At 49.1% G+C, this 13,809-nt stretch overlaps 1 protein-coding gene across 1 annotated transcript in view; it reads left to right on the top strand.

Moving 5' to 3' along the window:
• Positions 1-685: 685 nt before the first annotated feature.
• LOC129839384 (lysosomal alpha-glucosidase-like) overlaps positions 686-13,809 on the top strand; it is a 31,777-nt gene continuing 18,653 nt past the window's right edge. The window contains exons 1-11 of the mRNA XM_055906797.1: positions 686-847; positions 1,172-1,282; positions 3,495-3,608; positions 3,727-3,811; positions 4,469-4,586; positions 4,726-4,859; positions 6,225-6,376; positions 6,502-6,650; positions 7,502-7,643; positions 10,450-10,548; positions 11,223-11,387. Of these exons, the coding sequence (XP_055762772.1) occupies positions 701-847; positions 1,172-1,282; positions 3,495-3,608; positions 3,727-3,811; positions 4,469-4,586; positions 4,726-4,859; positions 6,225-6,376; positions 6,502-6,650; positions 7,502-7,643; positions 10,450-10,548; positions 11,223-11,387 (1,416 nt within the window). The 5' untranslated portion in view covers positions 686-700. The remainder of the gene's footprint in view (positions 848-1,171; positions 1,283-3,494; positions 3,609-3,726; positions 3,812-4,468; positions 4,587-4,725; positions 4,860-6,224; positions 6,377-6,501; positions 6,651-7,501; positions 7,644-10,449; positions 10,549-11,222; positions 11,388-13,809) is intronic.

Raw genomic sequence — 13,809 nt, 5'->3', positions numbered from 1 at the left:
GTGTGTGTGTTCCAGGATGTGCAGTGGAATAACAGTGTGTGTGTGTTCCAGGATGTGCAGTGGAATAACAGTGTGTGTGTGTTCCAGGATGTGCAGTGAAATAACAGTGTGTGTGTTCCAGGATGTGCAGTGGAATAACAGTGTGTGTGTGTTCCAGGATGTGCAGTGGAATAACAGTGTGTGTGTGTTCCAGGATGTGCAGTGGAATAACTGTGTGTGTGTTCCAGGATGTGCAGTGGAATAACAGTGTGTGTGTGTTCCAGGATGTGCAGTGGAATAACAGTGTGTGTTCCAGGATGTGCAGTGAAATAACATTGTGTATGTGTTCCAGGATGTGCAGTGAAATAACAGTGTGTGTTCCAGGATGTGCAGTGAAATAACTGTGTGTATGTGTTCCAGGATGTGCAGTGAAATAACTGTGTGTGTGTGTTCCAGGATGTGCAGTGGAATAACATTGTGTGTTCCAGGATGTGCAGTCGAATAACTGTGTGTGTGTGTTCCAGGATGTGCAGTGAAATAACTGTGTGTGTGTTCCAGGATGTGCAGTGGAATAACTGTGTGTATGTGTTCCAGGATGTGCAGTGAAATAACTGTGTGTGTGTTCCAGGATGTGCAGTGGAATAACTGTGTGTGTGTGTTCCAGGATGTGCAGTGGAATAACATTGTGTGTGTTCCAGGATGTGCAGTGGAATAACTGTGTATGTGTGTGTTCCAGGATGTGCAGTGGAATGATATAGACTACATGGACCGTTCTCTAGACTTCACCTTTGACCCCGCGGTCTTCTCGACCCTGCCTGACATGGTGAAAGACCTGCACAGCCACGGACAGCGCTATGTCATGATGCTGGTACGTTAACCCTCTCCTCCCCCCTCTAGGACCCAGGGGTATTAACCCTCTAGGACCCAGGGGTCTTAACCCTCTCCTCCCTCTACAGGACCCAGGTATCAGTAGTGTCCAGTATTAACCCTCTACAGGACCCAGGTATCAGCAGTGTCCAGTGTTAACCCTCTCCTCCCCCTACAGGACCCAGGTATCAGCAGTGTCCAGTGTTAACCCTCTCCTCCCTCTACAGGACCCAGGTATCAGTAGTGTCCAGTATTAACCCTCTCCTCCCTCTACAGGACCCAGGTATCAGCAGTGTCCAGTATTAACCCTCTCCTCCCTCTACAGGACCCAGGTATCAGCAGTGTCCAGCCAGAAGGAGAGTACTGGCCGTATGACGAAGGTCTGAGGAGAGGAGTCTTCATCAACCACACAGATGGAAGCACACTCATCGGGAAGGTAGGGACCTCTAAAGGTTCCAATCCCAGGTTCTGTGGACATTCTAACCGTTTGGTACTTACTCACTCCTCGAGGTTAGAGAGAGATGGACCAGCAGCTGGGGGACTCCTAGAGGTTAGAGAGAGATGGACCAGCAGCTGGGGGTCTCCTAGAGGTTAGAGAGAGTTGGACCAGCAGCTGGGGATCTCCTAGAGGTTAGAGAGAGATGGACCAGCAGCTGGGGGTCTCCTAGAGGTTAGAGAGAGATGGACCAGCAGCTGGAGGAGATGGAGGTTAGAGAGAGATGGACCAGCAGCTGGGGTTCTCCTAGAGGTTAGAGAGAGATGGACCAGCAGCTGGGGGTCTCCTAGAGGTTAGAGAGAGATGGACCAGCAGCTGGGGGTCTCCTAGAGGTTAGAGAGAGATGGACCAGCAGCTGGGGGTCTCCTAGAGGTCAGAGAGAGATGGACCAGCAGCTGGAGGACTCCTAGAGGTTAGAGAGAGATGGACCAGCAGCTGGAGGACTCATAGAGGTTAGAGAGAGATGGACCAGCAGCTGGGGGTCTCCTCGAGGTTAGAGAGAGATGGACCAGCAGCTGGGGTTCTCCTAGAGGTTAGAGAGAGATGGACCAGCAGCTGGGGGTCTCCTAGAGGTTAGAGAGAGATGGACCAGCAGCTGGGGGTCTCCTAGAGGTCAGAGAGAGATAGACCAGCAGCTGGAGGACTCCTAGAGGTTAGAGAGAGATGGACCAGCAGCTGGGGGTCTCCTAGAGGTTAGAGAGAGATGGACCAGCAGCTGGGGATCTCCTAGAGGTTAGAGAGAGATGGACCAGCAGCTGGAGGACTCCTAGAGGTTAGAGAGAGATGGACCAGCAGCTGGGGGTCTACTAGAGGTTAGAGAGAGATGGACCAGCAGCTGGAGTTCTCCTAGAGGTTAGAGAGAGATGGACCAGCAGCTGGAGGACTCCTAGAGGTTAGAGAGAGATGGACCAGCAGCTGGGGATCTCCTAGAGGTTAGAGAGAGATGGACCAGCAGCTGGAGGAGATGGAGGTTAGAGAGAGATGGACCAGCAGCTGGAGGAGATGGAGGTTAGAGAGAGATGGACCAGCAGCTGGGGATCTCCTAGAGGTTAGAGAGAGATGGACCAGCAGCTGGGGGTCTACTAGAGGTTAGAGAGAGATGGACCAGCAGCTGGAGGACTCCTAGAGGTTAGAGAGAGATGGACCAGCAGCTGGGGGTCTCCTAGAGGTTAGAGAGAGATGGACCAGCAGCTGGGGGTCTCCTAGAGGTTAGAGAGAGATGGACCAGCAGCTGGGGGTCTCCTAGAGGTTAGAGAGAGATGGACCAGCAGCTGGGGGTCTACTAGAGGTTAGAGAGAGATGGACCAGCAGCTGGGGGTCTACTAGAGGTTAGAGAGAGATGGACCAGCAGCTGGGGGTCTACTAGAGGTTAGAGAGAGATGGACCAGCAGCTGGGGGTCTCCTAGAGGTTAGAGAGAGATGGACCAGCAGCTGGGGGTCTCCTAGAGGTTAGAGAGAGATGGACCAGCAGCTGGGGGTCTCCTAGAGGTTAGAGAGAGATGGACCAGCAGCTGGGGGTCTACTAGAGGTTAGAGAGAGATGGACCAGCAGCTGGGGGTCTCCTAGAGGTTAGAGAGAGTTGGACCAGCAGCTGGAGTTCTCCTAGAGGTTAGAGAGAGATAGACCAGCAGCTGGGGGTCTCCTAGAGGTTAGAGAGAGATGGACCAGCAGCTGGAGGAGATGGAGGTTAGAGAGAGATGGACCAGCAGCTGGAGGAGATGGAGGTTAGAGAGAGATGGACCAGCAGCTGGAGGAGATGGAGGTTAGAGAGAGATGGACCAGCAGCTGGAGGACTCCTAGAGGTTAGAGAGAGATGGACCAGCAGCTGGAGGAGATGGAGGTTAGAGAGAGATGGACCAGCAGTTGGGGGAAGTGGGCTGGCAGCTACATGCCACATCCTGCCTGCCATTGTGCCCTTGCTCAAGACCATTAACCTATAAAACGTCTCACTACGCCTCCCCTCTGTCCCAGCCTCTTTAACCTGTGTGTTTGTTTCTGTGGGATAAGCAGAAGGCACATTTCTGTTGATCAATAAAGTCAACTCCCTCTCTCTTTTACCTTGCCCTCTATCTCTCTCTCTGGCTCTCTCTCGCTCTCTCCTATGTTGTTCGTCTCTCTCCCTCTCCTCTCCTATGTTGTTCATCTCTCTCAGGTGTGGCCAGGTCTGACAGCGTTTCCTGATTTCTCTGATGATGTGACCCATGAGTGGTGGTACGACAATCTCAAGAGGTTCCACGACAAAGTTCCCTTCGACGGACTCTGGATCGTACGTAAGAGTGTGTGTGTGTGTCCTGTCATCTAACCTTGTATGTGTTTCCTGTTTCAGTCTGGTGTCAGATATTGTGAACGGCTTTGCCCTCTGACCCCTCTCACTTCCTGCCTAGGACATGAACGAGCCATCTAGCTTCGTGGATGGGTCGACCGTTGGTTGTCCTGACACCGAGCTGGAGAACCCTCCGTACACACCTGGTGAGAGACACCTCTCATCTTGCTCTCTTTCTCTGCCCGCTCCTCTCTGCCCTCTCCTCTCGTTCTCTGCCCTCTCCTCTCGTTCTCTGCCCTCTCCTCTCGTTCTCTACCCTCTCCTCTCTTTCTCTGCCCTCTCCTCTCGATATCTGCCCTCTCCTCTCTTTCTCTGCCCTCTCTTTCTCTGCCCTCTCTTTCTCTGCCCTCTCTTTCTCTGCCCTCTCGTTCTCTGCCCTCTCGTTCTCTGCCCTCTCCTCTCGTTCTCTGCCCTCTCCTCTCGTTCTCTGCCCTCTCCTCTCGTTCTCTGCCCTCTCCTCTCGTTCTCTACCCTCTCCTCTCGTTCTCTACCCTCTCCTCTCGTTCTCTGCCCTCTCCTCTCGTTCTCTGCCCTCTCCTCTCGTTCTCTGCCCTCTCCTCTCGTTCTCTGCCCTCTCCTCTCGTTCTCTGCCCTCTCCTCTCGTTCTCTGCCCTCTCCTCTCGTTCTCTGCCCTCTCCTCTCGTTCTCTGCCCTCTCGTTCTCCCACCTCTCGTTCTCCCACCTCTCGTTCTCTCACCTCTCGTTCTCTCACCTCTCGTTCTCTCACCTCTCGTTCTCTCACCTCTCGTTCTCTCACCTCTCGTTCTCCCACCTCTCGTTCTCCCACCTCTCGTTCTCTCTAGGTATATTAGGAGGGTTGTTGAGGGCTAAGACTCTGTGTGCCTCTGCTGTCCAGAAGACCTCGTCTCACTACAACATGCACAGCCTGTATGGACTTCTAGAAGCTAAGGCCTCGGCATGGTCAGTACGACACACTTCCACTGACTTGCTTTCACTTTTAAAGACATGACCAAAACACCACCTAACTTGGATACATTTGGGTTCTCTTTTGACGGCCCAATACATATGTTTTCTCTCCTCTCTCCACCCCCCTCCCCAGGGCCCTGAAGCGTATGTTGGGGAAGAGAGCGTTCGTGATCTCTCGCTCCACCTTCCCCAGTCAAGGCCAATACTCTGGACACTGGCTAGGAGACAACAGGAGTCACTGGAAAGACATGTACACCTCGATAGCAGGTACACACACACACTCACACACACACTCTCTCACACTCTCACTCTCTATCTCTCTCTATATATATATATATATATATAGGCTGGGTGTTATGGCCAAAACATCCGGATATTTGTCTTATTTTTGACAGTATTTGACCTTTCTGCATGATGAAAGTTGTAAGTATGTTTTCTGAGTAGTAAAGGTCCATTCTGATGGTTTTCTACTCAACCAAACTAGGACTGAACTGACAGTAACGTTGTACAAATGGATACTACTTTTCATTTCTTTAGGACTGTAGCAAAATACCTTTATATAGATGGTATTGTCAAAAGAGCTAATGATGAGGCTATTAGGTTCTGTTCTGGGCTTTATATCAGACCGTCTCTCTCTCTCCTCGCTCTCTCTCTGTCTCTCTGTGTCTCTCTCTAGAGGTCACATGGAACTAGGCCTGGTGTCTAATCATGTCTCTAGAGGTCACATGGAACTAGGCCTGGTGTCTAATCATGTCTCATCTCTCTAGAGGTCACATGGAACTAGGCCTGGTGTCTAATCATCTCTCATCTCTCTAGAGGTCACATGGAACTAGGCCTGGTGTCTAATCATGACCCATCTCTCTAGAGGTCACATGGAACTAGGCCTGGTGTCTAATCATGTCTCATCTCTCTAGAGGTCACATGGAACTAGGCCCGGTGTCTAATCATGTCTCATCTCTCTCTAGAGGTCACATGGAACTAGGCCTGGTGTCTAATCATCTCTCTAGAGGTCACATGGAACTAGGCCTGGTGTCTAATCATCTCTCTAGAGGTCACATGGAACTAGGCCTGGTGTCTAATCATGTCTCTAGAGGTCACATGGAACTAGGCCTGGTGTCTAATCATGTCTCATCTCTCTAGAGGTCACATGGAACTAGGCCTGGTGTCTAATCATCTCTCATCTCTCTAGAGGTCACATGGAACTAGGCCTGGTGTCTAATCATGACCCATCTCTCTAGAGGTCACATGGAACTAGGCCTGGTGTCTAATCATGTCTCATCTCTCTAGAGGTCACATGGAACTAGGCCCGGTGTCTAATCATGTCTCATCTCTCTCTAGAGGTCACATGGAACTAGGCCTGGTGTCTAATCATCTCTCTAGAGGTCACATGGAACTAGGCCTGGTGTCTAATCATCTCTCTAGAGGTCACATGGAACTAGGCCTGGTGTCTAATCATCTCTCTAGAGGTCACATGGAACTAGGCCTGGTGTCTAATCATGTCTCATCTCTCTCTAGAGGTCACATGGAACTAGGCCTGGAGTCTAATCATCTCTCTAGAGGTCACATGGAACTAGGCCTGGTGTCTAATCATGTCTCATCTCAATCCCTCTCCCTCCCTCCCTCCCCCTCCAGGTATGTTAACCTTTAACCTCCTGGGTGTCCCCCTGGTGGGGGCTGATGTCTGTGGCTTCAGTGAACAGACTGAGGAGGAGCTGTGTGTTCGCTGGACTCAGCTAGGAGCCTTCTACCCTTTCACACGCAACCACAACGCTATCGACCAGAAGGTAAGACCCCCAATGTGCCCCCCCCCCCCCCCCTCCCAATGTGGCCCTGACACAAACTGTCATTGAGAAGTCATTGTATCTGTATATTCAGTGTGTTTGTGTGCTCTGCGTCTCTCTCCTCCCAGCCCCAGGACCCTCCAGCGTTCAGCCCTCGAGCCCGTTCAGCCATGAAACAGTCTCTCCTGCTACGCTACTCTCTCTTCCCTCTGCTCTACACACTGTTCCACCGCGCGCACACACACGGACACACCGTCGCTCGCCCTCTGCTGTTCGAGTGAGTTCCACACACACACACTGGGACACACACACTGGGACACACACACACACACACACACACTGGGACACACACACACGGACACACCGTCGCTCGCCCTCTGCTGTTCGAGTGAGTTCCACACACACACACACTGGGACACACACACTGGGACACACACACACACACACACTGGGACACACACACACGGACACACCGTCGCTCGCCCTCTGCTGTTCGAGTGAGTTCCACACACACACACACACACTGGGACACACACACTGGGACACACACACTGGGACACACACACTGGGACAGACACACACACACACTATCACTACACACGTTGTGTTCTTCTATCGTCATGGATACCTAAAATTAATTTCTATTCAATATCCTATTTCCCCTTAACCCCCTAACCCCTAACCCTAATTATAAACTGGGTGGTTCGAGGCCTGAATGCTGACAGCCGTGGTGTATCAGACCTGTATATGTACTGCTCTAATTACGTCGGTAACCAGTTTATAATAGCGATAAGACACCTCTGAGGATCCGGCCCACTGCGGCGTGTCTGGACACAGTCCTTAGCCGTGGTATATTGGTCATATACCACACCTCCTCAGGCCTTAATTGTGACCCTAAACCTTATCCTAATCCTCATGGGGATGTGGGAAATGTCTCTACAAGGGAGAATTTTCCTTGTTTCACTATCCTTTTGGGGGATTTTAGGTCCCCACAAGGATAGAAGAACCAACACACACACACACACACACACACACACACACACACACACACACACACACACACACACACACACACACACACACAGCTCTTTCAGGATGTTCCTGACCAATGTGTGTTCATATTTTTAGGTTCCCCAAGGACGTGAGAACGTATGGGATAGACAGACAGTTCCTATGGGGGAAGAGTTTGATGGTGACACCCGTATTAGATCCAGGTGTGGACTATGTTGTGGGCTACTTCCCTCAAGGTCTCTGGTACGACTACTATACAGTAAGAACACAGCTACATATATTAACTATACATAACCCTTAATAACCCTTAATAACCCCAGGTCTCTGGTAGCTCTACTATACAGTAATAACACAGGTATATATATTAACTATACATAACCCTTAATAACCCCAGGACTCTGGTACCTCTACTATACAGTAATAACACAGCTATATATATTAACTATACATAACCCTTAATAACCCCAGGTCTCTGGTACGACTACTATACAGTAAGAACACAGCTATATATATTAACTATACATAACCCTTAATAACCCTTAATAACCCCAGGTCTCTGGTACGACTACTATACAGTAAGAACACAGCTATATATATTAACTATACATAACCCTTAATAACCCTTAATAACCCCAGGACTCTGGTACCTCTACTATACAGTAAGAACACAGCTATATATATTAACTATACATAACCCTTAATAACCCCAGGTCTCTGGTACGACTACTATACAGTAAGAACACAGCTATATATATTAACTATACATAACCCTTAATAACCCTTAATAACCCCAGGACTCTGGTACCTCTACTATACAGTAATAACACAGCTATATATATTAACTATACATAACCCTTAATAACCCCAGGTCTCTGGTACGACTACTATACAGTAAGAACACAGCTACATATATTAACTATACATAACCCTTAATAACCCCAGGACTCTGGTACCTCTACTATACAGTAAGAACACAGCTATATATATTAACTATACATAACCCTTAATAACCCCAGGTCTCTGGTACGACTACTATACAGTAAGAACACAGCTATATATATTAACTATACATAACCCTTAATAACCCCAGGTCTCTGGTACCTCTACTATACAGTAATAACACAGCTATATATATTAACTATACATAACCCTTAATAACCCCAGGACTCTGGTACCTCTACTATACAGTAAGAACACAGCTATATATATTAACTATACATAACCCTTAATAACCCCAGGTCTCTGGTACCTCTACTATACAGTAAGAACACAGCTATATATATTAACTATACATAACCCTTAATAACCCCAGGTCTCTGGTACCTCTACTATACAGTAATAACACAGCTATATATATTAACTATACATAACCCTTAATAACCCCAGGACTCTGGTACCTCTACAGTAAGAACACAGCTATATATATTAACTATACATAACCCTTAATAACCCTTAATAACCCCAGGTCTCTGGTACCTCTACTATACAGTAAGAACACAGCTATATATATTAACTATACATAACCCTTAATAACCCTTAATAACCCCAGGTCTCTGGTACCTCTACTATACAGTAATAACACAGCTATATATATTAACTATACATAACCCTTAATAACCCCAAGACTCTGGTACCTCTACTATACAGTAAGAACACAGCTATATATATTAACTATACATAACCCTTAATAACCCCAGGACTCTGGTAGCTCTACTATTCAGTAAGAACACAACTACAGTAATTATTAAAGATAATGGGGGTATTTTTTAAGGACTTGGGATAGTCTCACTCCTTTCGTATTTATATATGTTAGGCTTTGTTCATGAGATGGTAAAGTGTTGGATAAAGGAGCAAAATAAATAAATAAATACAGTAGGGGAAGAGGTAGTTGTTTGGGCTAAATTTACAGATGGGCTATGTGCAGGTGCAGTGATCTGTGAGCTGCTCTGACAGCTGGTGCTTAAAGCTAGTGAGGGAGGTAAGTGTTGGATAAAGACTGTCCCGTGGGGCTCCGTTGGTAGTGGACGGTGCGTGCAACGCCAGGGTTGTGGGTTCGATTCCCACGGCGGACCAGTCGTGAAACTCTGTGCTCTCACTACTGTAAGTGGATAAGAGTTTTATTTAAATGAAGGACTAAAATGTACCAGATGATTGGGAGGCGGAGTCTAACCAGCTGGAAACACTGGACCGCACAGGACACAACTAGTAGGAATTCTGGGTAATGACAATAGAATGTGATGGTAGCTACAAGGCTTTTGTTTCAGGCTGGACCATGGCACTTACACTGAGTGGACAAAACATTAGGAACACCTTCCTGGTATTGAGTTACACCCCCCTTTTGCCCCTTCAGAACAGCCTCGATTCGTTGGGGCATGGACTCTACAAGGTGTCGAGCGTTCCACAGGGATGCTGGCCCATGTTGACTCCACAGGGATGCTGGTCCATGTTGACTCCAATGCTTCCCACAGTTGTGTCAAGTTGGCTGGATGTCCTTTGGGTGGTGGACCATTCTTGATACACACAGGAAACTGTTGCGCAGGAAAAACCCAGCAGCTTTGCAGTTCTTGACAAAAACCGGTGCACCTGGCACCTACTACCATACCCCGTTCAAAGGCACTTAAATCTTTTGTCTTGTCCATTCACCCTCTGAATGGCACAAATACACAATCCATGTCTCAATTGTCTCAAAGCTTAAAAATCCTTCTTCAACTCGTCTCCCCTTCATCTACACTGATTGAAGTGGATTTAACTAGTGATATCAATAAGGGATCATAGCTTTTACCTGGTCAGTCATATGTCATGGAAAGAGCAGGTGTTCATAATGTTTTGTTCAGTGTATAATTCACGTGCTGAATATTGAATCTATCCTGTCTGTTCCCTCTCTCCTCTGTCTGCTCTCTCGCTCTCTCTCCTCTGTCTGCTCTCCCTCCTCTGTCTGCTCTCTCTCCCTCCCTCTTTCTCCCTCTCTCCCCCACTTCCCTTGTCCCTCTCTCTCTCTCTGTCTCTTTCCTCCGTCTCTCTCTCTCCCCCACTTCCCTTGTCCCCCTGTGTGTCTCCTCTCTCAGGGTGATTCTATCCGTAGTAAAGGAGAAGAGTTGAGGCTCAAGGCTCCTCTAGAGCACATCAACCTTCACCTGAGAGAAGGAGCTGTCGTACCTACACAGGTAAACAGACAATGCATCGTCAAGTAGCTGGGTCATCCATACTATTGGGGCTCCCGAGGAGGTGCAGCGGTCTAAGGCATCTCAGTGCTAGAGGTGTTACTACAGACCCTGGTTCGATTCCAGGCTGTATTACAACCGGCTGTGATTGGGAGTCCCATAGGGCGGCGCACAATTGGCCCAGCGTCATTAGGGTTTGGCTGTCATTGTAAATAAGAATTTGTTCCTAACTGACGTGTCCAGTTAAATAAAGGTTAAGTCAGAATAATGATGACTATCTACTGAGTTTCTAGGGGCTTAATAAGAAGATGACTCAAAGTGGATGGTCAGGCATCTATATCGAAATAATAAATCACTGTGTATGTCTCTCTGTTCCTCTTTCTCTCTCCCTCGTTCTCTCTGTGTCTCTCTGTGTGTGTTGCTCTCTGTGTGTCTGTGTGTCGCTCTTTGTGTCTCTCTGTGTGTGTCGCTCTGTGTGTCTGTGTGTGTTTCTCTCTCCCTCGGTCCCTTTCATTCTCTCTGTCTCTCTCTCTCTGTGTCTCTCTCTCTCTGTGTCTCTCTCTCTGTGTGTCTCTCTCTCTCTCTGTGTGTCTCTCTTTGTGTCTGTGTGTCTCTCTCTGTGTCTGTGTGTCTCTCTCTGTGTCTGTGTCTCTCTCTGTGTGTCTCTCCCTTTGTAGCGTCCCAACACAACCCTGTTTGTGAGCACTGGTCAGCCGCTCCACCTCGTGTCCAGTCTGTCTGAAGACGGCTCGGCCGGAGGAGAGCTATTCTGGGACGACGGAGAGAGCATCGACACCTTGGAGACCGACCAGTACGCTCACATAGTGTTCACTGTGGTGAAGGTACGCTCCAACCACTACAGACCAGTACGCTCACATAGTGTTCACTGTGGTGAAGGTACGCTCCAACCACTACAGACCAGTACGCTCACATAGTGTTCACTGTGGTGAAGGTACGCTCCGACCACTCCAGACCAGTACGCTCACATAGTGTTCACTGTGGTGAAGGTACGCTCCAACCACTACAGACCAGTACGCTCACATAGTGTTCACTGTGGTGAAGGTACGCTCCAACCACTACAGACCAGTACGCTCACATAGTGTTCACTGTGGTGAAGGTACGCTCCAACCACTACAGACCAGTACGCTCACATAGTGTTCACTGTGGTGAAGGTACGCTCCAACCGCTACAGACCAGTACGCTCACATAGTGTTCACTGTGGTGAAGGTACGCTCCAACCGCTACAGACCAGTACGTCACATAGTGTTCACTGTGGTGAAGGTACGCTCCAACCGCTACAGACCAGTACGCTCACATAGTGTTCACTGTGGTGAAGGTATGCTCCAACCACTACAGACCAGTACGCTCACATAGTGTTCACTGTGGTGAAGGTATGCTCCAACCACTACAGACCAGTACGTCACATAGTGTTCACTGTGGTGAAGGTATGCTCCAACCACTACAGACCAGTACGCTCACATAGTGTTCACTGTGGTGAAGGTACGCTCCAACCACTACAGACCAGTACGCTCCAACCGCTACAGACCAGTACGCTCACATAGTGTTCACTGTGGTGAAGGTACGCTCCAACCGCTACAGACCAGTACGCTCACATAGTGTTCACTGTGGTGAAGGTACGCTCCAACCACTACAGACCAGTACGCTCACATAGTGTTCACTGTGGTGAAGGTACGCTCCAACCGCTACAGACCAGTACGCTCACATAGTGTTCACTGTGGTGAAGGTACGCTCCAACCGCTACAGACCAGTACGCTCACATAGTGTTCACTGTGGTGAAGGTATGCTCCAACCACTACAGACCAGTACGCTCACATAGTGTTCACTGTGGTGAAGGTACGCTCCAACCACTACAGACCAGTACGCTCCAACCGCTACAGACCAGTACGCTCACATAGTGTTCACTGTGGTGAAGGTACGCTCCAACCGCTACAGACCAGTACGCTCACATAGTGTTCACTGTGGTGAAGGTACGCTCCAACCACTACAGACCAGTACGCTCACATAGTGTTCACTGTGGTGAAGGTACGCTCCAACCGCTACAGACCAGTACGCTCACATAGTGTTCACTGTGGTGAAGGTACGCTCCAACCACTACAGACCAGTACGCTCACATAGTGTTTACTGTGGTGAAGGTACGCTCCAACCGCTACAGACCAGTACTCTCACATAGTGTTCACTGTGGTGAAGGTACGCTCCAACCACTACAGACCAGTACGCTCACATAGTGTTCACTGTGGTGAAGGTACGCTCCAACCGCTACAGACCAGTACGCTCACATAGTGTTCACTGTGGTGAAGGTACGCTCCAACCACTACAGACCAGTACGCTCCAACCGCTACAGACCAGTACGCTCACATAGTGTTCACTGTGGTGAAGGTACGCTCCAACCGCTACAGACCAGTACGCTCACATAGTGTTCACTGTGGTGAAGGTACGCTCCAACCACTACAGACCAGTACGCTCACATAGTGTTCACTGTGGTGAAGGTACGCTCCAACCGCTACAGACCAGTACGCTCACATAGTGTTCACTGTGGTGAAGGTACGCTCCAACCGCTACAGACCAGTACGCTCACATAGTGTTCACTGTGGTGAAGGTACGCTCCAACCGCTACAGACCAGTACGTTACATAGTGTTCACTGTGGTGAAGGTATGCTCCAACCACTACAGACCAGTACGCTCACATAGTGTTCACTGTGGTGAAGGTACGCTCTAACCGCTACAGACCAGTACGCTCACATAGTGTTCACTGTGGTGAAGGTACGCTCCAACCACTACAGAGCAGTACGTTACATAGTGTTCACTGTAGTGAAGATACGCTCCAACCGCTACAGACCAGTACGCTCACATAGTGTTCACTGTGGCGAAGGTACGCTCCAACCACTACAGACCAGTACGCTCACATAGTGTTCACTGTGGTGAAGATACGCTCCAACCGCTACAGACCAGTACGCTCACATAGTGTTCACTGTGGTGAAGGTACGCTCCAACCACTACAGACCAGTACGCTCCAACCGCTACAGACCAGTACGCTCACATAGTGTTCACTGTGGCGAAGGTACGCTCCAACCGCTACAGACCAGTACGCTCACATAGTGTTCACTGTGGTGAAGGTACGCTCCAACCACTACAGACCAGTACGCTCACATAGTGTTCACTGTGGTGAAGGTACGCTCCAACCACTACAGACCAGTACGCTCACATAGTGTTCACTGTGGTGAAGGTACGCTCCAACCGCTACAG

Source organism: Salvelinus fontinalis, chromosome 40 (assembly GCF_029448725.1).
Source record: "Salvelinus fontinalis isolate EN_2023a chromosome 40, ASM2944872v1, whole genome shotgun sequence".
In the NCBI taxonomy this organism is placed as follows: domain Eukaryota; kingdom Metazoa; phylum Chordata; class Actinopteri; order Salmoniformes; family Salmonidae; genus Salvelinus; species Salvelinus fontinalis.
This window is presented reverse-complemented; position numbering and strand designations above follow the sequence as displayed.